We start from the raw sequence: 23,425 nt of genomic DNA, 5'->3' as shown, positions 1-23,425 counted from the left end.
TATCTCTTAAAGAGGTAACTATTGAGGTACTCCTGGCTGGCTCAGTTAGTAGAGCATGTGACTCTTGATCTTGGAGTCATGGGTGAAGCCCTATCTTGGGTATAGAGATTACTTAAATAAACTTCAAATAAAAAGGTAACATAATTAAAATAAAGTTATTATACAGTTGATTCTTGAACAACATGGACTTGAACTGTGTGGGTCCACTTATGCAGATTTTTTTTTTTCAATAAATATATTGGAAAAATTTTTGGAGATTTATGGCAATTTGAAAAGACCAACTGCGTAGCCTAGAAATATTGAAAAAGTTAAGAAAAGGGTATTTTAAGAACACAGTATATCATACATATACAAAATATGTGTTAATCAGTTATTTATGTCATCGTAAGGCTTCTGGTTAACAGTAAGCTATTTGTTTTTGGAGAGTCAAAAGTTATATGCAGAATTTGTACTATACCCTTAAACCACCCCCCCACACACACTGTTTGGGAGTCAACTGTATGATTTGTTAGATTGAATGGTTTAACATAATACAACACTGAGACTCATTATTTACTTTGAAACTGCTTATAATTTGAATAAACCTGTATTTTCAAGGCTTAGCTGAAAATATTAACAGTTCCTATAGGAATATATTATCAATGAAATTCTATGAGTTCAGCCCTGAAACTTCTTATCCTTAGGATTTATGATTGGCTACTTGGGCTACTGTAAACGTATAGAACCAAAAGCTGAATGTGAAAGACCAGCAGGAACAGAGGCCCTGGGGACAGAGGGAACAGAACCCTCAGAAACAGAAGAGTACTTCCCTGAAACACCTTCTCGCTTATTTTGGACGGACCTCAAAACAATGTTGTCAGAGAGACTGAGTAACACAGATTTCACCAACACCATGAGGTAAGTTTGAGCTGCTTCACAGTATCTAAACACATAGTGGTTATTCAGAGCAGTGATTACAAAACAAACATTACAATCTGGAGGGAAGACTTCTTAGAGTTAAGGAGAGGGTAAACAATTAATAAGGAATTCAAACTATGTTGTTTGGGAAAAAAATTTCTGGGAGGACACTCATTTTTCTTTAAAAAATTCCGCAGGTCTTTGATCCTTTTGTCATCTGGCTCTTTATAGCTTGTTGCTTGCTATCAGACTTGTTTCTGCTTTGATATTTTTATCTTACCCCTTGCTGAGCTTTCCTACTATCCACAAGGGCATAACAAGGGCCTTATGTATTCTTTTTTTTTTTTTTAATTTTTATTTATTTATGATAGTCACGCAGAGAGAGAGAGAGAGAGGCAGAGACACAGGCAGAGGGAGAAGCAGGCTCCATACACCGGGAGCCTGACGTGGAATTTGATCCTGGGTCTCCAGGATCGCGCCGTGGGCCAAAGGCAGGCGCCAAAGCGCTGCGCCACCCAGGGATCCTGCCTTATGTATTCTTTAGATCAGGACGAACTTGACTGCTCAGCTTGATATAGAGACATAACAGTATTCCTTGATTTCTTCTGGTTTTCATTAATCCACACCCTAAGAAGTGTCCTTAAGGTTTCTGTCCTTTGGTTTTTTTGTTTTTTGTTTTTTTTTTTTTTTTTTGTCCTTTGGTTTTTAAGATCTTCCTTAGACATACCTAACTCTTTGTAAAGAATTTATTCTTGGGATCCCTGGGTGGCGCAGCGGTTTGGCGCCTGCCTTTGGCCCAGGGCGCGATCCTGGAGATCCTGGATCGAATCCCGCGTCGGGCTCCCGGTGCATGGAGCCTGCTTCTCCCTCTGCCTGTGTCTCTGCCTCTCTCTCTCTCTCTCTGTGACTATCATAAATAAATAAAAATTAAAAAAAAAAAAAAAAGAATTTATTCTTTTACCTATAAGCTGGCTTCCTACGGTTTCAGTTGTACAATAATTCTTAGTCTTAGTTTTAGGAATCTGGGGCATTTTTACTTCATCAATTACTTGTGTTTACTCTATACCAGGCATTATAGATAAAATGAGACTGCAGTTTACCAAAAAAATCAGATAACCTTTATCTTACATATATATGTATTTACAATGAGACATAGGAGATCAGGACAAGAAGTAGTTTTGCTTCAAAGTAGGTGAAAATTAAAGCTATACCTGACCTCACCAACAGTAACGCTACCTTTCATTTTGCTTACAATGGATCCTCTTAGAATCTACTCCTTTCCCTAAAACTACCCTAAACAGGTACTCCCTTATGATGGTTCTCTTGAAGGACTACTTTACTTTGGATAAGGAGGTTTTAACAAGCTGAGGTCATAAATTTCTTCAGATATTTGGCAGGTTTTTTCCTTCTAAGTTTGTCTGTAGTCAATCCAGAAATTTTGGGTCACAGTTAATTTAGCTTAACTGTGATGAATAGTATTGAGTTTACGCTTTTAAAACAATTTGCTTGGGGCGCCTGGGTGGCTCAGTCAGTTAAGCATCTGCTTTCGTTTCAGGTTATGATCCCAGGGTCCTGGGCTCCTTCCTCAGTGGGGAGCCCGCTTCTCCCTCTGCCCCTGCTTGTGCTCTTTCTCTCAGATAAATAGAATCTTAAAGGAAAATTTGCTTATTATTTGAGTTCATTGTTTATTAACAGTGACCTTTTTTCCTCTAGGTGGCTGAATGAAAATTCGTATGTGCCTCGTGAGGCTGGATCTCAAAAAGATGAAAGCCTTGCTTTATTAATTGAGAATCGATTCCGTGAACTTCAACTTACCAAATCCTGGCGTGATGAACATTTTGTTAAGATCCAGGTCAAAAGCAGGTATGTTGAAAGATGGTAAACTGATTTTTATACAGGTAGTTACTTTCAGGTAATATACTTTACTTTCTGCTAATAGAGCAGAGACTTTCGATAAATAATGTAAGTAAAATGCTAAATGTGTTAGTCATTTAATTTATTTCCCCAAGGTTGTCCTTAGCTTCAGCTTAATTTAACTTAATCTTTTTTAGCAATGCTCAAAACACGGTGACCATAGTGGGTACGGAGAGTGGCTTGGTATACCTGGTGGAGAGTCCTGAGGGTTACGTGGCATACAGTAAGGCAACGACAGTTACCGTAAGTAAGGCAAAACCATACATGAGACTTTTTTCCCTGTTGAATAGCCCAGGAAACTCCTTATCATTACCTTTCTTAGGAATTTTGGTATAAATTTATTTGTAAAATGTGACTAATGATGAAATACTCTTGTTTTCAACCCTCCTATGCCACAGTGAAAGTAAAATCCCCAAGTTCTCCTGTAAGGACAACAGGGCCCTAAGTAATCCTACTTTCTTCCTCTTTCACGGTGCTTTGGCTACCCCAGCTTCCCTGGTGTTCCTCAAACAAACACTCAAACACAGGCACGTTCCTTCCTCAAGGCCTTTTTAAAACTCTTCCCTTAAATATCAGTGTGACCTTTTCCTCATTTTGTGCAAGTCTCTTTTCTACTGTTACCTCTTTAGGGAAGTCTTCCTTGATTATCTTGTTAAAAATAGCCTTCCTCCAATCACTTCCCCTTATCCTGTGTTATTTTTCTTTACTGACACACCTGACGTTATCCATTTATTTCCACATTAGAATAATAAGCTGCTTGAAGGGCTAGAGGTTGGCTTCATTTACTGCTATGTCACAGAGCTTTGGACAGTGCTTGACGCATGGTGACTCATGGTGGGGTTTGCTGGATGAATGCGAATATCAAGGTTCCATGTGAGGACAGATATAAGTAACTATCTTGGCTGAAGTCTAGTCTTAGCCTGAATCTTTAATGCTTGATTTTTTAAAATGTAGGCAAATATGGCCAAACTAATAAAGAAATTAAAAAGATCTATCTAGGTTTTTCAGGTTAAAAAACATATGTTTGTATGTCAGGGGTCTACCTAGTGGATGCCTTCCAAGCTAGATGAAGTCTTACCTGTGCTGTATCACTTTCCCTGGCTGTCTACAAACTAGGGGTTTGAAAGTGGGTGGATTGTTCTGGCAAAGAACATTGAGGGTTTGGAGGTGCCGTGGCACAGTTAGGCACCAGACTCTTGGTTGCAGCTCAGGTCATGAGATCAGGCCCTGTGTTAGGCTCCACACTGAGTGTGGAGTCTGCTTGGTACCTTCTACCTCTGCCCCACCCTGCTCTTTGTCTTAAATTTTAAGAAAATGAACACTGAGGGTTTTGTTTTTTTTTTTTTTTTTTAAGATTTTATTTATTCATGAGAGACACAGAGAGGAGAGACCTAAGCAGCGGGGTAAGCAGGCTCCCCATGGGAAGCCTGATGCAGGACTCAATCCCACAACCCTGAGCCAAAGGCAGACCACTGATAACCACTGAGCCATCCAGGCACCCTGAACATTGAGGTTTTTAGTTGGCCCACAAACTTTGTATATTAGATATTTGATTGTCAGTGTTAGTCTATAGCTCTATTAATAGAATTTAGGAACATTATGAGACAGCTTTTATAGACCTCTAAAAGTTGCTGTGCAAGTCAATTATAAGAGTGTTTAACAATTTTCACATAGATTATCAGAATTTTCAGTTAAGACCTATTCCTTCATATGTCCTCAATTATCTAGCATTCAGATGTTAGGAACTTTATGTAGTTGGTGCTGCTAGGACTAGCCTACAGTATTCTTTTTAAAGACTTAATTATTTATTCATGAGAGATACAGAGAGGCAGAGACACAGGCAGCGGGAGAAGCAGGCTCCCTGCAGGGAGCCCGATGTGGGACTCGATCCCGGGTCTCCAGGATCATGTCCAGGGGCTGAAGGCAGACGCTCAACCACTGAGCTACCCAGGTGTCCCTACGGTATTTATATTGGTATATGTCTCTGTTTATCCTATCCTGTTAGCTCTCTCTCCCCCTAAAATACTGGAAGCAATGTAAAAGAGATTAAATGTCAGTAGGTCAATGCAAATTAAAAGACAGTGTGTGATGGTACAAGATGTGAATATAGGAGGCCAGAAGTCTTGATTCACTCCTGATAACTCTGACCGGTTTGACCAGAACTCTCTTACATCCATTCTAGGCTCTAGCCTCTTTTTTTAATCCCTGTTTTCTCTCTTAGGTTTGATCTGTAAAACTATCCTATCTCAGACTCTAATGCTCATTAACCCTGTCTTTATTCTAGGGTAGACTGGTCCATGTTAATTTTGGCACCAAAAAAGACTTCGAGAATTTAAAATCTCCTGTGAATGGATCTTTAGTGATCGCTAGAGCAGGGAAAATCACTTTTGCTGAAAAGGTGAGTATTATTTAAATACATTTGTATCATTCCATTCTTCATTTAAAATTTTTTTTTTTTTACATTCTGGAAGCTGTCAGTCTTAAAATCTCATACCTAATAACAATTTATTGAAGTGTTCAACAGGTCAAGTAAATTCTAATTATCTAAACTATAGAACACTTCTAAAACTATGGTATAACCACTTGGAATATTCTGCAGTCATTGTCTTTTAGTGAAAATGAAGTAATCAGAAATGCTTAAGTAAAAGCAGTTTAAGTTTAAAACAACAATATCCTATTATATAGGACCGTTAAATTAAGGTGCTTCATTATGTTACATAGAGCTGAATTTTATAGAATTTAGTTTTAACTGTTTTATAAAAAGGAAACTTAAAAGTCAAACCTCCGTAAGGGCCTAGAATAGAAAATATCAAAAGACAGTGGTTGTATTGGATGAGTTTTTTATTATTTCTCTTGTCTTTGAAACCCCTTAATGAGTTAAGGCAAGAATTTTTATCTCCAACATATAAAGTATCTGAAACACTTGAAACACTGGGGGGGGGGGGGGGGGTGGTTCAGTATATTCCTCTGTAACCCTTTATTGTAGCGTAAAGCCCAATATGTATTCTAATTTTGTGTGATTACATCTGGATTTTCTGATCTTTACCTGTTTTCCTTTTAGGTTGCAAATGCTCAAAGTTATAATGCACTTGGTGTCTTGATATACATGGACCAGGCTAGATTTCCAATTGTTAATGCACAGATTCCATTCTTTGGACATGTGAGTTCTTATTTCTTAAGTAAATGAGTTTTTGTGTTTTTTCTTTTCTTTTCTTTTTAAATTCATGAGAGAGACAGAGAAAGAGGGAGGGACATAGGCAGAGGGAGAAGCAGGCTCCATGCAGGGAGCCCGATGTGGGATTCGATCCTGAGATTCCAGGATCACACCCTGGGCCGAAGGCAGGCACCAAACAGCTGAGCGACCCAGGGATCCTGAGTTTTTGAGTTCTATAAATTGCTGGGTTCCATCTGCATTAGTGGAAATATAACATGCCTTCCTTAAATACACTCTTTAAAATTTTTTCCCTGGGAGGGCCTTAGCATTAACAAAAAAGATGGATTATGTGATTCAGAGACCTACTTATTAATTGCTAACAGAAATTTTCAACAGTGTCTTGAATTGAGAATTGGGTATATGGCATATAAAAACAAGAGTCACATGTAGAGATACTCAGGCCTTCAGGCTTTGAGGTGCTAAACTAAATTTAGGCTTTATCCTTACACTGAATCTCAATCTTCCGGGGATTTCTTGAACAAATGCCTGACAGAGCACATTATTTTTGTTTTACAGGCTCACCTGGGAACGGGTGACCCGTACACGCCTGGATTCCCGTCATTCAATCACACTCAGTTTCCACCGTCTCAGTCGTCAGGATTGCCCAGCATACCTGTCCAAACAATTTCCAGAGCTGCTGCAGAAAAGTTGTTTGAGTAAGTTCTTATTGAAAAGTTTTTATTTGAAAACTGATTTTATGACTAGAAAGGAGTAATAATCATTTCAGTTAATTTGATAAGATTTTAAAACAATTGGCTCTAATTTTCCTTATTTGGCATATCTTGGGTGCATAGCTATTATACCTTGCTGTAGATAAACATGAATTTTTTCCTCCATAAAGTGATCTTAATAATTAGACATTTGATTTATAAGCTCAGTGGGTCCTTGTTCAGTTTACCCAGTGAATTCCTTGAGTACTATTCCTGGCAGAGCTTCTGCTTGAGGACTTCCGAGGTAAAGCACTCTGTTGCCTATGGCAACCTGTTCAGTTATTGGAGTAGATCTGACAGGATTCATTGTTGAGGTGAAATCTTATTCCCTATAAGACCCATTAGTTCTAGATTTTCTCTTAGCAACAGAATAATTCAGGTTTTCTGGTTCCTAGATTGACTATCCTCCAGTCTCGTGACAGTTTCCAGATGCTTTACAGTCATTAGTCCTGGGTATCCTATCCTCCTTCTAATCAGAACCCAGTCTGATTAGAGTACTTATCATTAGTTTTTATTTTGATCTGGACGTATTTCCCACCTGGCATTGGCAGACACTTAACGTGAGCATGTATTTGCTGTGTGACCTAGAACAAGTTACTCTAACCTCGCTGATCACATTTCTTTAACTTAATTAGATAGTTAAACTATATTCTACTTAACAGGGTGATTGATTTCAAACGAAGAGCATCTACATGTGGGAACACATATCTAATACTGTGTGATTATTAAAATGCTATCTGTGAGGCCTTTTTAATAGGTGATTTTTATTGACTTTTACTTAAATTTCAAATCAGATCATTCTTTTTTTTTTTTTTTTTTAAGATTTATTTATTTATTTATGATAGACATAGAGAGAGAGAGATTGGCAGAGACACAGGCAGAGGGAGAAGCAGGCTCCATGCACTGGGAGCCTGACGTGGGATTCGATCCCGGATCTCCAGGATCGCGCCCTGGGCCAAAGGCAGGCGCCAAACCGCTGCGCCACCCAGGGATCCCGCAAATCAGATCATTCTTATCACCACTTACAAGTCTTCCCTAACCCGTGAAGCCAGCTCCCTATCTTACCCTTGTAAAGTGGGGAGTAATTATGTTTTGACATACAAGTAGAGCACTCATTATTTGGGTAACATGAGGAATTAGGGGAAGATAGACCTAACCATCAGCAGCAAGAAAATATTCTTTTATTACTAAGATAAGAATGTATACTGATTAGTGGAGAAAGTGAGAAAACACAGGAATATATTAATGGGCTTGTGTAAGAACTTCATTCTGAGTCCATGTTGGTATTTACTTTTTTTTTTTTTTTTTTTTTTTTTTTAGATTTTATTTATTTATTCATGAGAGAGAGGCAGAGACACACAGGCAGAGGGAGAAGCAGGCTCCATGCAGGGAGCCCGATGTGGGACTCAATCCCAGGACTCCGGGATCATACCCTTAGCCAAAGGCAGATGCTCAACTGCTGAGCCACCCAGGCATCCCTGGTATTTAATCTACATCTTAAAATGTAGATTATAACTCTCTCTGGCAGAAAGGCACATGTCAGATGAGGATAGGTAGAGAAATTTTTTAAAGCATTGTTTAAACTTAGAGGTAACTGATGATTTTCAAATGGTTGCCTATAGGTCAAAGTAAGACACAAATGGTTGACCACCATGGAGTAAATTTTGTATGTGTTTTCTTTATATGTCCTCTTAGCTTAGAACTTCCCTGGGCAATAAGAAAGACTGATTTTCTAAGTCTGGGAAAGGAACAGTAATTCAGAACTCTGATGTCTGTATTCTTCTAGAAATATGGAAGGAGACTGTCCTTCTGCCTGGGAAATAGACCCCTCATGTAGGCTGGAAACGTCCCCAAACAAGAATGTGAAGCTCACTGTGAACAATGTGCTGAAAGAGCTAAGAATTTTTAACGTTTTTGGAGTTATTAAAGGTTTTGAAGAACCTGGTAAGGACCCTTGTTTTTTTTTTTGTTTGTTTGTCTTAAGAATGTGGCCAGAAGAGGGAGTGCTGGCAAGCTGGCTTTGGCTTGGTTTTGTGGATGCTGACTCTTGTCTGTTTGTCCTGAAGCGAACTGTTTAGGTGTCAGTTTTATTGGAATATAATAGGTTCTAGGAAATAAACTGGTAAAAAACTGACCATTATGACTAGGTAATCTCTTTTTAAGTTACTGAATGGATCAGCAGTAGGCACATTTCTTCTTAGAGGGGGCAGATGATAAAGATGTTGCAGGCTATACAGTCTCTGTTGCAATTACTTAACTTTGACGTTGTAGCATGAAAACAGCCATAAATGATATGTACTGAATGCGCAGGTAGGCTGTGATTTACTGACCCCCTCGAATAGACCATCTACCTATTTAAGCAGATAGTCCTGCCATTTAGTGAGGAAAGCCCTTGGACTTAGGTTGCTTATTGAATAATTAGAGGGCACAAATAAGTAGTCAATGAGTAAACTTAACTGGTAATTTGGAACAAGAGTAGCAGTACTAATAAGGAAAAATAAATTCGTATTGTCACGTGAATATTTATTTCTTTGTCATGTGAATTTTTGATTCCCAGAGTTCTAAGTCAGATTTGAAGTACCTCATCCTTAGCGCATATGCTGTATTTTTATCCTTTGTACTAACATGATTATTCTAGAGTTCAATATTAGAAAACAGGTAAAAAGAGCTAACTGTATAATTTGTCTTTTTTTTTTTTTTTTTTTTTTTAAGATCGCTATGTTGTAATAGGGGCTCAGAGGGATGCCTGGGGTCCTGGAGCTGCAAAGTCTAGCGTAGGAACAGCTCTCCTATTGGAACTTGCCCGGATATTCTCTGATATGGTCTTAAAAGGTAGAGTACAAATTTTGTGAACTTGAATATCTATGTGCTATTTATATGCTTTCTTACTTTTACCAATATCATTATGGCTCACTTGTGCCGGACTCTTGAGTTCTTAGGTACGAAGTAGGTTGTCTTTTGTTGGATCTGCCTTTGAATTTGAAACAGCTTTCCATGCAGTGTCTTCATTGCACTGGGAATCAACTCCTTTGAAATACCGAAAAAGTGTTGTACTGGACTCTAATTCTTAATTTGACAGATTCAGAATAATATGGCAAATCTAGCATGGTCTCTAAGGAATCTATTTTAAAGGAAACAGTGGTATACCTCTACTTATTTTCTATAATTTTGTTATAAAGTTATAATATGTAATTCTATACATTATATTTAGAATACTGGATATGTTCATATATATTTATAATATATTCACACTTAACTTTCAAGCCTTTCTCTCTTAGTACATGCCACTCCTCTACACACACACACACCCATGCATGCAAACCCCCATCACATTCTTGAGTCTGTGGGTCATAGGGTAAGTTGTAGTGCTTAACTTCTATGCAAAAGCACATAATACAGAAAAATATATATCCAAGGAAAGGAGAGAAATGGAGAGCAGTGGCACATACAGCCCCAAAGAAGCTGTCTTAATGTTTTCTCTGAAAACTCTTTCTTATAACTTAAATTTGTGAATTTTTAGTCTTTCATGAGAGTTGTTTGTAAAATAACCGAGTATTTTAAGTGATTAACATATATGCAGATTGTTTCGGTGAAGGCACACATTGTAGTTACACCATGATTTCCAAGTATCTCTTGATTCAGAAGATACGGGGCTCAAAGAATTGAGTTGAAAAAAAGTGACTTCCTGTAGAAACTGGTGCCTACTGTGTGTTTGAAGTCTTATTTGAAAATGATTTCTTATCCTGTTCTTTGTAGATTACTTTATTATTAATTTTTTTTGGTAGATTACTTTTAAAAAATTTTATTCTTTTTGTTCTTTCACCTGGGGTCTCAAAAGGGAAAGAAGTATTTTTGAATCTGCTGTCTTGAATTAGAAATTTCTGATTTCATCTTAAGTCAGTTGCCTACCTCTATAACCTTTCCCAAGATAAAACTAATTTTTTGTTCTCCTTTAGGTGGCTTTAAACCCAGCAGAAGCATTGTCTTTGCCAGCTGGAGTGCTGGAGACTTTGGAGCAATTGGTGCCACTGAATGGCTAGAGGTAGTGTATTTGAACTACCTAGAGTGGGCAGCTGAACTTGTTTTGACTTAATTTGTCCTCCAGAAACCATGTTTTTTTAGATTTGATTAGAGTCGATCCTGAACAACACAGGTTTGACCTGTGCAGGTCCACTTACGTGGATTTTTTTTTTTTTAATACAGTATAGTCCTCTAGCTGTAGTTTGTTTCTCTTCTCTTCTCTTCTCTTCTCTTCTCTTCTCTTCTCTTCTCTTCTCTTCTCCCTTTTCCTTTTCCTTTTCCTTTCTTTTCTCTTTTTTTCTTTTTCTTTTCTTTTCCTTATTTATTCATGAGAGACACAGAGAGAGGCAGAGACATAGGCAGAGGGAGAAGCAGGCTCCCTACAGGAAACCCCTTGTGGGACTCGATCCCGGTACTCCGGGATCACGCTCTGAGCCAAAGGCAGATAGATGCTCAGCTGCTGAGCCACCCAGGAGTCCCTGTATTTTCTTTCTTATGATTTTCTTGCATTTTTCTTTTATCTAGCTTACTGTATTGTAAGAATATAGTACATAATTCATATACAAAATATACATTAATCAACTTTTTTGGGGGGGGGGTAAAGCTTCCAGTTAACAGTAAGCTATTAGTAGTTCAGTTTGGGGGAGTCAAAAGTTATATGTGCATTGTGCATTTTCAGTTGCGTGGGGGGGGTCAGCACCCATAACCCCTGTGTTAGCGGAGTCAACTGTATATCAGTTTTGCCTTTGTATATTTACTCTCAATTAACTCTAAATTTAAAAAAATGTCCCTAGTAATTGCTACTCTATGTGATAATTAGATTAACACATATTGGTACATTTAGTATTTTTCTTTCTCTTCTAGGGATACCTTTCTTCCTTGCATTTAAAGGCTTTCACTTACATTAATCTGGATAAAGCTATTCTTGGTAAGTATCTTTTCATCAGCTACTTATGAATTCAGATAAACTACTTAGAAAACAGAAGAAAACTTTCTAAAACGATACTGATTATTTTGTACAATTTACATAGTCCATTCCCTGATTAAGACTGACCTAGCTTTGTTTAAGTCATCCACTAAATTATGGAATGGGTGCACATTGCTTTGTTTAATGCAGGTTCCCTGTGTGGTCCTCATTTAGCAGCATTAGGATCACCTGGGAACTGTTAGAAATGTCAAATTTCAGACCTTCTATGTTTTAATTGTATTTTAACAAACACTGAGTGATTCTGATGCACTAAAGTCTGAGAACCACTAGTCAGGACTAATTTTTAGACCAGAAGGAACTAAACCATACCATATAGACTTTCTAGAGACTAATTCATTCACATTTAGCTAGATGGTGACATCACGAATAGAAATACCAGGTAATCAAACTTCTAAGAGAGTTTGAATGTTACTAAACGTAAGCCAGTGGATGAACTGAGAATAGTGAAATATCTCACTGGAAAGAAAAAGGGAAGGAGTTAAAATTGAACTAAATCTATTGCCCTCTTACCTGTACAGCAGAATGTATAGAGTATGGGAAGTTGACAGTAGCTAGCAGATGAGTGCCCTAATATAGGTGGACTAGAAATATACCAAAAAACAAATCATTAACATTAACATCTGCAAACTTAGGAGTAAGCGCTTCAGTTGAGTCAAATTGGGTTAGCAGTTGCCAAAAAACTTGACTCTTAAATCACATTTTTGTCTACTTGAAGAGGATAGTTGTATTTGGCCACTCATCTAGATTATTGCCTCCCTTCTTGTCGAGTACTTTTAGTTGTAGAAGTAGCCATGTAAAAATTACTTAAGAAGGGACAATGTTAAAACAATCTCTTTGCAGGTACCAGCAACTTCAAGGTTTCTGCAAGCCCACTGTTATATTCACTTCTTGAGAAAACGATGAAAGATGTGAGTATATACCTAATTTTCCAAAATCTGTAACTTTAAATTTTTCATCTAATTTTTTTTTAAGATTTTATTTATTTATTCATGAGAGAGAAAGAGAGGCAGAGACACAGGCAGAGGGAGAAGCAGGCTCCATGCAGAGAGCCCACCCGATCCTACGGCTCCAGGATCACGCCCTGAGCTGAAGGCAGGCGCTAAACCGCTGAGCCACCCAGGGATTCCCCTGTTTTCATCTAATTTACAAAAAGATAGAAAGTGATATTTAAGCCATCAGAAGTGTAACCAATTAGAGGAATTTTTTTTTTCAAGTATAGGAATTTAGAATAAATTCTTTAGCAGCATTATTTAAGTCATTTCTTGGCTTATTTGCTCTATTGAACCATGTGAGGTGAGGGTAAACAACATATTTACTCTCAGTAAATTTAAGGTGAGGGAGGTGGTATATGAAGGGCTCTGATGTCAAAAAAATATGTAGTCTGTTTTGGAACATTGCAGAATTTCCTGAGGCTTAAGCTGTACTATGGGTATTCAGTGGGGGGTGTCTATGGAGTTAGAATGTTACGGAAGCTTTAAATAAATTGGAGGGGTACCTGTCTGGCTCAGTCAGTGGAGCATGCAGTGCAACTCTTGATCGGGTTGTGAGTTCGAGCCCCATGTTTGGCGTAGAGATTGCTTAAAAATAGTCTTTAAATTTTTTTTTTAATTTTTTTTTTTATTTATTTTTATTTTTTTTTAATTTTATTATTTATTTATGATAGTCATACAGAGAGAGAGAGAGAGAGAGGCAGAGACACAGGCAGAGGGAGAAGCAGGCTCCATGCACCGGGAGCCCGACGTGGGATTCGATCCTGGGTCTCCAGGATCGCGCCCTGGGCCAAAGGCAGGCGCCAAACCGCTGCGCCACCCAGGGATCCCTAAATTTTTTTTTTAATAAATGAACTATACCTAATACTTAAACAAGAAGGCTAGATGCAGTATTCATTGGGTAAAGACAGGCATGTGAATGACCATAGTTTTGCAATAAGGAGGGATATGGTTTAGCTAATAGATTTAGAGGCCATATATTGGATTTTTTTTTTTTTTTTTTTTGGTATTTTACTTGAGAGAGAGAGAGCACAGAGGGAGAGGGAGAAGTAGACTCCCTGCTGAGCAGGAAGCCTGATTTGGGGCTTGATCTCAGGACCCAGAGATTATGACTATGACCTGAGCTGAAGGCAGATGCTTAACTGACTGAGCCCACCCAGGTGTCTACAGAATGATTAAAGACGGAGGGAAGAAGGGTCAGAGTACTTGGCATTGATCCTCTGGGAAATTAGGAATTGCTGTAGCGTCTCCAACAAGGCAGTAATGTATTTGCAGGTTAGGTTGTGGTAGTGTAAAATGTGCTACAAGGAAAAAACCAGAAAGAAGATAGGCATATCATGAATGCTAGAAAGGGTTTTTTAAAATTGTGGCTAAGCCACTTTTAAAATGGTTAAAGGAGAACATTTTTTGCTCCCTGTAACTAAAGGAACTGACACCATGAGCCTAGTAGGAATAACTTTAGAAAATTGAGATTGTTTTAGCGGTCTTAAATTCTTTTCAAGAAGATACAATAAATTTTTTTATAATGTTTATGGATCTTAAATATGTTTGTGAATAACTATGTTCAGAAAGATTCATTTTAATGACATTAATTATTTTATAGGTGAAACATCCAATTACTGGGCAGTCTCTTTATCGGGACAGCAACTGGATCAACAAAGTGTAAGTTGAGAAAAGTGAATGAACAGCTTATAGAAAAACAGAATCATCCAGTAGTACCTGCTGTGGTAGGTAGAAATCTAACCCTCCCCTTGCAGTGAGCTTACCTATACTTAGAGTCAATTTAAGAATTTATTTGGGGATGGGGTAGGGTTGCATGATAGCGCAGTGCTCTTTAGCTCTTTAGAAAACTTTCTAGACACATTTTTGCTTTCCTTGCAGCGAGAAATTGTCTTTGGATAATGCTGCTTTCCCTTTCCTTGCGTATTCTGGAATCCCAGCAGTTTCTTTCTGTTTTTGTGAGGTAAGTCTGAAGAACTCTAAAGTTATATCTTAGATCTTTTTTGATTGATTTTGAGTATCCTAGAATGCTTAAGATGTTTTAAGAAGTTAGACATGTGTAGTTATGTATGCTCCCTTATTACCAGTCTTAATGTAGAATTTTTCTCAATTAGCTTAATTAGCAGTTGAATTTGTTTGCTGGAATGTCTTTTCAATTAGGTATGATGAGTTTTAATAACAAGGCTACCTACTGGACCCTGCAAGTACAGAATATTTCCACCAAACAGAAGGTTCACCTGGACATTGCTTTTCTTGATACGTGTTAAAACATGGTTCTAGACATTTGTCCAGAGATGTTAATCTCTTAAACAGGGATTATACGTAAAAAGCAGAAAAGCCAAACAGATGTAAGTTGTTGTTATAAGACAACTTTATGAGACTGACCAAGTTGTAGGAGAGCAAGATTACCTTGTTTTAAGAGCCAGTTCAGAGGCACCGAAAGCTACCGAGTAAACAAATGATGAAGGCTTCTGTGCTAAAGTGCTAGAGTTGGAAAGCCAGCCCTGGAGTGGGCTCTCTAAGGGGTGAAAGATCCTAGAATTAGTATAGGAGGTCAGGGTGGAAGCCGTTGGCTTTGGCATCAAATTATTCATTCCATAGAGGCCAGGGCCTCATGTGACTAATTATCACTGGGTGTTTTGGCCTGGGACTATAGAGGGAAAGGTCTGAGTGGATGTAAGCTCTGGATCTGGAGTTGAACATAGCTGGAACTCTCTTGACCTTCCGCTAGAACAGCAGTCTGGATGGCATTGAAATAGCTGATCACAGTTATCTGTTTAGTCTACTAGGAAGAACTGAATGTCTGGTCCTAGGGTTGAGGAGATTTATGGGTGAATTCTGTTGATCTCCGGAAGGTTTTTTAAAAACTTCTTACTGATTTCTTAGATGTCAAAAATCTAGCAGGTAATATAGAACTATATAGTCAAAGTTAAAGAATTGAGGTCAGATCAAAAGATTGTCAGTGAGATTGTTACCGAGGACAATGGTAGGAAATAGAGTTGAAGAAATAGTTAACTTACTTTGTCTAATGAAGGTAGAGAGAACTTCATGTGAGCATTAGACATTTTTTTTAAGACATTCTTGTTAGAAAGGTAACATGTATGAATGGATTGAGTGCTGAATCATTAGAAAGGAGGTCAAGTTTAGTCTAAAAGCACACTTCATGCATGCTGTCCTCTTTCGTCATTTAATGAGCCAAACTTCTGAGAGAGAAGAAAACAAAGATATAACCTCAAGAAATTTGGCTAGAGATCTATCTGTTCAGGGCATATAATGCAATAGAATAAAAATTCTATAGGACCTAGAAGAAAGCGCTCGTTCTAGAAGTAGGTTAGGTTCAGAGGAAGTAGCAAAAGTGGTACCAGAATAGTGGGCAAGGAAGAATTGCAACTACTATCACCTTGATGGTAAGACAAATGTGAGGCTCCTACTCTGATGACCCACCTGTGAGTCCATTCACCTAGCTTTGTTTTTCAGGACACAGATTATCCTTATTTGGGTACTACCATGGATCTCTATGAGAACCTGAATCAGAAAATTCCTCAGTTGAACAAAATGGCACGTGGAGCAGCAGAAGTAGCTGGTCAGCTTATAATGAAACTTACCTATGATCTTGAATTGAACCTGAACTATGAGATGTATAATGAGAAAATACTTTCATTCGTGAGGGATATGAACCAATTCAGGACAGACCTAAGGGTGAGCATTAATTAAAATCAGTTTTTTTTTTTTTTTTTTTTTTTTTTTTTTTTTAAGATTTTTAAAGAGCAGCCCGGGTGGTGGCTCAGCAGTTTAGTGCCACCTTCAGCCCGGGGCCTGATCCTGGAGACCTGGGATCGAGGCCCACATCGGGCTCCCTGCATGGAGCCTGCTTCTCCCTCTGCCTGTGTCTCTGCCTCTCTCTCTCTCTCATGAATAAATAAATAAAATATTTTTTAAAAAGGATTTAAAAATATTTATTCATGAGAAGACATACAGAGAGAAGCAAAGACATAGGAAGAGGGAGAAGCAGGCTCTTCACAGGGAGCCTGATGCGGGACTCATCCCAGGAACCCGGGATCACCACCTGAGCCAAAGTAGATGGTCAATCACTGAGCCACCCAGATGCCCTAAAATCAGGTTCTTATTGCTGAAATATCAAACAGTTTGAAGAGCGATGTTTAGTGGTTCCTGAGGAAGGACATGATTGGTAGCTGAAGTACATTTCAAAGTGAACTAATGTATAATTTTTTTTAGAATTTGTAACTCATTTGAAAGGAAAGCTGAGAAGTGGTGGGTTATAAATCTAGAATACACCACAGTAAGTATTTTGGAATCTAATTAGCCAAGATATGTTAAGTTTGTGTAATTCCAAGCAATTTATAAAGAGGTCCCAGAGAATATAAAAGTTTGAACCATGACTGAACCTATGAGTTCAGGCCATATGTCATATATGCCTTCCAGGGATCTCACAAATGGAGATAGAACATAGCCAATAGTTATACCCAAATACAATAGTTTCTGTTTTTGTTTTTCTAATTCATTTATTCATGAGAGACACACACACACACACAGAGGCAGAGACACAGGCAGAGGGAGAAGCAGGCTCCCGATGCGGGAGGGAGCCTGATGTGGGACTCCATCCCAGGTCTCCAGGATTACGCCGTGGGCCAAAGGTGGCGCAAAACTGCTGAGCCACCAGGGATCCCCCAAATACAATAGTTATAGTGTTGATTCTGCGTGTGTAATATTCAAATGCTTGACAAAATGAAATTAATATTAGTATGTAGTTTCCAGCTGGTTTTATTGTGGTACTAAAAGTTAGTTTAGGGAAGCCTGGGTAGCTCAGTGGTTGGGCGTCTGCCTTTGGCCCAGGGCGTGATCCTGAGTCACGGGATCGAGTCCCACATCGGGCTCCCTGCGTGGAGCCTGCTTCTCCTTCTCCATCTGGCTGTGTCTCTGCCTCTGTCTCTCTCTGTGTGTCTCTCGCTAATAAATAAAATCTTTAAAAAAAATAAAATAAAAAATAAAAGTTTAACGGATCCCTTAAATGAAGTAAATCACTGATAAATCTTAATGATTATGGCTTTCTTGAAACTTGAAACTAATTGTAATTGATTAGAAAATGGGACTTTGAAAAAAAAAATGGGACTTTGGAGACAAATCACTGGATTCTGAAGTTCATTGAGCCAAAATGTTTAAAATTTCCCCTATAGGGAAATTGGACTGGAAACAATATATGGTACAGGAATTATATATTGAGTAAATTATGTTATATTTCTTGTTTTTTTTTTAATATTTTATTTATTCACGAGAGGGGGTGGGCAAAGACACAGGCAGAGAGAGAAGCAGGCTCCATGCGGGGAGCCTGATGTGGGACTCGATCCCAGGCCTCCAGGATCACACCGTGGGCCGAAGGTGGCGCTAAACCGCTGAGCCACCCGGGCTGCCCTGTTATATTTCTTGTTGAGGACAGCTTCCTTATAGGGCTAAGAATGGATAAATATGCCATCTGCCAGGCTCAGATACAAATATATATATATATATTTAAGATTTTTTAAATTTATTCATGAGAGACCCAGAAAGAGAGAGAGAGGCAGAGACACAGGCAGAAGGAGAAGCAGGCTCCATGCAGAGAGGCTGATGTGGGACTCGATCCTGGGACCCCAGGATCATGCCCTGAGCCAAAGGCAGATGCTCAACTGCTGAGCCACCCAGGCGTCCCTAGATACAAATATATTCAAGTTTGTAGAGTCTGGGACCTCCTAGGTAAGGTGTTTAAGTCTAGCACTCTTGGAGTCTTGAGCTTTGTCCATGAGTCATCCCCTTATCAGAATCATTGCAGTTGTAACCACTAAATTAGAAAGATAACGTGGAATAACATCCTTAGAAATAGAACATCTAATGGAGAGTTTAATGTCTTTCTCCTTCAGGAGATGGGTCTGAACCTACAGTGGCTGTATTCTGCTCGTGGAGACTTTTTCCGAGCCACCTCCAGACTAACAACAGATTATAAGAACGCAGAGAGAACAAACAGATTTGTTATGAGGGAGATCAATGACCGTATCATGAAAGTAAGTAAATGCCTAAAGAGTACTGGAAAAAAAAAAAAAGTATGCTGATTTTTAATTGGTAAATCTTGCATTTCTAAAAACTAGAGTAGTAACTCCAGGAGCCTAGAATCCTGTGCTGCTTTAAAATTGAGTACAGACTAGACCAGTCCTTAAAACTGCTGAAACCCACCTCGGGGTCCAAGTCCCTGCTCTGCTGTGTTGGGTATATTTGGACCCAAGCTCGAGCTTGTAAATAAACCCTTGTGTGTTTGGGGGGAAAAAAATTGAGTACAGATTTCTTTTAATGTTCTTTAAATTTTATTTATTTTTGAGAGAGAGAGAGAGAGTAGGAGGAGCAGCAGAGGGAGAAGCAGACTCCCCGCTGAGCAGGGAGCCTGATGCAGGGCTCAATCCCAGGACCCTAGGATGATGACCTGAGCCAGAGGCAGATGCTTTACCCACTGAGCCACCCTGAGCACAGATTTTTTAACTCTTATTAGCAAGACCTTGAATTGACATATCTAAAGTAGAAATACAAGAGGCATTTGACCTAGACATAACCTTTTTAGATTGTAAAAACATTTTTAGGAAAGGATCAGTAATGGTTTTTAGCTGTCATTTTCTCTGTATTCCTGTTTCAGCCCTTAACGGCTTTTATCTTAATCTGCTAGGAAGGAGGTAGAAGACTTGATTACAATGGGAACTTGTAAATCTTCCATATACATGCTGCAACTAAAAAAAAAAAAAGCAATGCAATTAGTTCACTTTTACAAAGGAATTGATAGTTTATAATTTTAACGTTAGAAGATTAGTAGCCTGGTTCTCCACATTCTTAAATGTGGGGGATTTTAACATTTAAAGTGAGAGAAGGACAGTGTCTTACTGACATCAGGTCCTTCCCTCACAGCGAAAAATCTGTGTAAATTCTCTTGTGTGTTTTTGCTTTTGTAGGTGGAACATAACTTCCTGTCACCCTATGTATCTCCAAGAGATTCTCCTTTCCGTCATATCTTCTGGGGTTCTGGCTCTCACACTCTGCCAGCTTTAGTGGAGCATTTGAAGCTGCATCAGAAAAATAACAGTGCTTTTAATGAAACACTGTTGAGAAATCAGTTGGCTCTAGCAACTTGGACTATTCAAGGAGCTGCGAATGCCCTCTCTGGTGACATATGGGACATTGACAATGAGCTTTAAATGTGATGCCCATAACTTCTATAAGAACATCAGGGTAGTGTGACTTTTAGACTTGTGCTGGTTGTGCTCAATTTTTAGTAGACTACAAAACCTAATGTTGTTAAATTTCTACCCAACCACCTTGATACTCCTAGATGTCTTTAGGCAGCAGCTTTTCATACGGGGGTAGGTACCTGTACTTCAAGTTAAAGTGAATAACCACTTAAAGATATTCACGATAGAATCTTCTCTGATTATCTCTAAAATTTTAACTGCTTTGTATGGTAACTGCCTCTTTATTGTTACAGTTATGAAAAAGTAAGAACCAGTTACATGAACTATTGCTCTAAATCCTAAGGACGTGAACTGGTATCTTCTAAGGGGGAGTAGGAGGGTGATATCTGCTGAAGGTTGAAAATGGTAGCTTAGTGTGATCCTCTACCTTCACCTGAAGCTGGATGGGAGATACCAGGTGTTAAGACCTCATTCTCCAAATGAGATATATGCCTTCTTTAAGGATTTAGCTGGTTTCCATATCCCTGAATGAAACAGTTAACTTTCAGAAGAGATGGGACTTGTTTTCTTGCCCAGGAGATCTGAAACAGGTCCTTCAGCTGGATAAGATGAGGTTCAGCCGTTATCACAGGAATAAGGCCTTAATGCGTTAACCTCAAGGTTATTTATGAGAGGGGAGACCAGAAGCCAAAGACCTATATTTTATTTTCCTCTGCCCCTGCCCCATAAGCCTTTATTAGTTTTTTGTGGTTTTTGTGTTTCCCAAAGTATTTTTTGAAAGAGAACCAGCTTCAGGTGTTTAATTTCAAACTCAGTTTGTCAGACGTTAAAGAACACACTGCCAAATTTTGGCCAAAGTGTTAATTTTTTGGAAAAGCTTTCTATCATTTTGGCACTGAGATATTTATTGTTTATTTATCAGTGACAGAGTTCACTATAAATGGTGTTTTTTTTATAGAAGATAATTATCGGAAGCAGTGCCTTCCATAATTATGACAGTTATACTGTCGTTTTTTTTTATAAAAGCAGCATCTGCTAATAAAACCCAACAGATACTGGAAGTTTTGCATTTATGGTCAACATTTGAGGGTTTTAGAAAACAGCCACAAGCCAAATAAAATTATAAAGCTAAATATGGGTGAAGAATTCCATTTAATTAGGAGTTGCTAATCAAGTTAGACTTCTGTTTAGCCAACCAGATAAAAGTGGAAGTTCTCTTAAAGGAAAGGAATTGTGACCAAGTTATAAATTAATGTCACTTAAAGGCTGTGATAGTACTCCTATGTGTGAAATTTTACCGCTCAGTTTATCCATGGTGTAACTTTAATTCGAATTTTGCAAAATTTCCAGTACCTTTGTCACAAACCTTACTCACATTATCGGGAGCAGTGTCTTCCATAATGTATAAAGAACAAGGTAGTTTTTGCCTACCACAGTGTCTATATCGGAGACAGTGATCTCCATATGTTACACTAAGGGTGTACGTAATTATCGGGAACAGTGTTTCCCATAATTTTCTTCATGCAATGACATCTTCAAAGCTTGAAGATCGTTAGTATCTAACATGTATTCCCAGCTCCCTGTAATTCTCTTTTAGTTTTAGTTGCAGAAACATTTTATGGTCATTAAGCCTTTGGTGGGTGAATTCAACCACTATGAAATAAAATTACTTCCTTCAAGATTCTTTGTTTTTAAACCTAATGTATTTCACTTGTGGTTTCTCCAGGTCTTCTGTTTAGCGGGATAGTAGTATACATTTATAATGTTTGCTGTTGACAAATGAATTTACCTTTATCCCCTTATTTGCATGTTGTTTCCTGTAAACTTAGTTTATACAACTTTGAATCCAGAATTGACCTTTTAGCTTAAATCGGGAAATTTGCCTGCAAGGCTCGTGGAGGGGCGGGGGTGGGGGGTGAAGGGTGTAGGGAAGCGAAGCTTGCAAAAGGATCTTTGATCATTTCTACCTACCCATTAGTATGTGGTGGTTTTAAGTTAAATATAGATGTGAACAAATAAGTTTGAAGCTACATGACTAAAGACTTTATTTTCTAGTCAACCATCATTATAAACTTGATAATCAGCTGTTTGTCATAGGACAGTTAACCCTGAAGAAATCGACACCTAAGAAAAAGTCCGTAGAGTCTCTTGCGTTTCTTAGACTTAGCATCACCTGCTTAAGTGAACCTAGAAGACATAGATTATTACAGCTTCACTGCTTGTGGTCTTTTTAGTCTTCACAGCATTTTATCTTGAACTGGTATTTAGTGTAGCCAAGCAGAAAGGTCATAGCTGGGATTCCTGGTTTGGGTATCATGCTTTCTCATACTTAAATGATAAAGCTCCAGAACTTGAAGACATCATATGAATAATGGGCATCCATTTACAGCAGTAAATCTCTTCAAAAACCTCTTCTATGGTGAGGATTCAGTTATTTCTAATTTACAAAGCCAGTAAGTGGTAAGAGGCTTAATATTCCTGAATGAAATGTGTATCTGAGTAGTGACAACCTGCTGAACTTCAGATTTTTTCTGATTATAGATATCAAGTGCATTTTGAGGGTAAAGGATAAAATAAGTGAGTTCTATCATGACTCACTATTCTAAACTTGCATGACCTTTACTGTGTTTCCTCTTTGAATATTCTTGAAATTTTAGTTGGCTAACCATGGCTTATTAGACTGGCCAACCTTCTGCTCATCTGTATCTTTGTAAACAAGTGATATGCCCTTAAAATTGTGTCCAAGCTGGTATATGCAACAGTGTGGAAGTTCCTTATCTGATTTAATAAAATGCTTGAAACACTGAGTTGTCATTTTTTAAAATCGGTTTTGTTTTATTTTTAAGATTTTATTTATTCATGAGAGACACACAGGCAGAGACATAGGCAGAGGGAGAGGCAGGTTCCCTGCAGTGAGTATAATGCAGGGCTTGATCCCAGGATCATGGGATCACGACCCAAACCAAAGGCGCTTAAACACTGAATTGCCCAGGTGTCCCTTTTTTGTTTTGTTTTATTTTAGGGCAGTTTTGTGTTCATAGAAAAATTGGAAAAGGATGGAGTCCCCATATACTCTCTGCCTACACACCCTGGCCCAGCTTCCCCCACTATCAACCTCCTCCACCAGAGTAGGATACAAGTTAAAATTGATGAACACACATTGACGTCATTGCCCAAAGTCCGTAGTCTCCATTAAGGTTTACTTTCAGTGTTGTTCATTCTGTGAGTATGGACAAATCATAGAATAGTTTTACTGCCTTGAAAACCCTCTTCTCTGCCTCTTATCTTCCCTCCCCTAATCCCTGACAACCACTGGTCTTGTTACTGTCTCCATACTTGAATTTTCCAGAATGTCATGTAGTTAGAGAATTGCACAGTGTGTGGCCTTCTTAAGTTGGCTTCTTTGACTTAGTAATATGTGTGTAAGGTTTCTACATGTATTTTTATGGCCTGATAGCTCACTTCTTTTTAGT

General features: G+C 38.4%; 1 protein-coding gene across 2 annotated transcripts in view; it reads left to right on the top strand.

The window, feature by feature from the left end:
* TFRC (transferrin receptor) overlaps positions 1-22,759 on the top strand; it is a 30,565-nt gene extending 7,806 nt beyond the window's left edge. For both annotated transcript variants that reach the window (XM_072725765.1, XM_072725759.1), the window contains exons 4-19: positions 684-897; positions 2,611-2,760; positions 2,949-3,054; positions 5,096-5,209; positions 5,873-5,971; positions 6,542-6,681; positions 8,522-8,679; positions 9,448-9,567; positions 10,692-10,777; positions 11,620-11,683; positions 12,584-12,651; positions 14,336-14,394; positions 14,614-14,695; positions 16,210-16,431; positions 18,645-18,785; positions 19,716-22,759. In XM_072725765.1, the coding sequence (XP_072581866.1) occupies positions 684-897; positions 2,611-2,760; positions 2,949-3,054; positions 5,096-5,209; positions 5,873-5,971; positions 6,542-6,681; positions 8,522-8,679; positions 9,448-9,567; positions 10,692-10,777; positions 11,620-11,683; positions 12,584-12,651; positions 14,336-14,394; positions 14,614-14,695; positions 16,210-16,431; positions 18,645-18,785; positions 19,716-19,958 (2,066 nt within the window). In that variant the 3' untranslated portion in view covers positions 19,959-22,759. The remainder of the gene's footprint in view (positions 1-683; positions 898-2,610; positions 2,761-2,948; positions 3,055-5,095; positions 5,210-5,872; positions 5,972-6,541; positions 6,682-8,521; positions 8,680-9,447; positions 9,568-10,691; positions 10,778-11,619; positions 11,684-12,583; positions 12,652-14,335; positions 14,395-14,613; positions 14,696-16,209; positions 16,432-18,644; positions 18,786-19,715) is intronic.
* The last annotated feature ends 666 nt before the right edge of the window (positions 22,760-23,425 follow it).

The sequence above is a fragment of the Vulpes vulpes genome, chromosome 1 (genome assembly GCF_048418805.1).
Source record: "Vulpes vulpes isolate BD-2025 chromosome 1, VulVul3, whole genome shotgun sequence".
In the NCBI taxonomy this organism is placed as follows: Eukaryota; Metazoa; Chordata; class Mammalia; order Carnivora; family Canidae; genus Vulpes; species Vulpes vulpes.
Note: the sequence above shows the minus strand (reverse complement) of the source record. Positions and strands in the feature narration are given on the sequence as shown.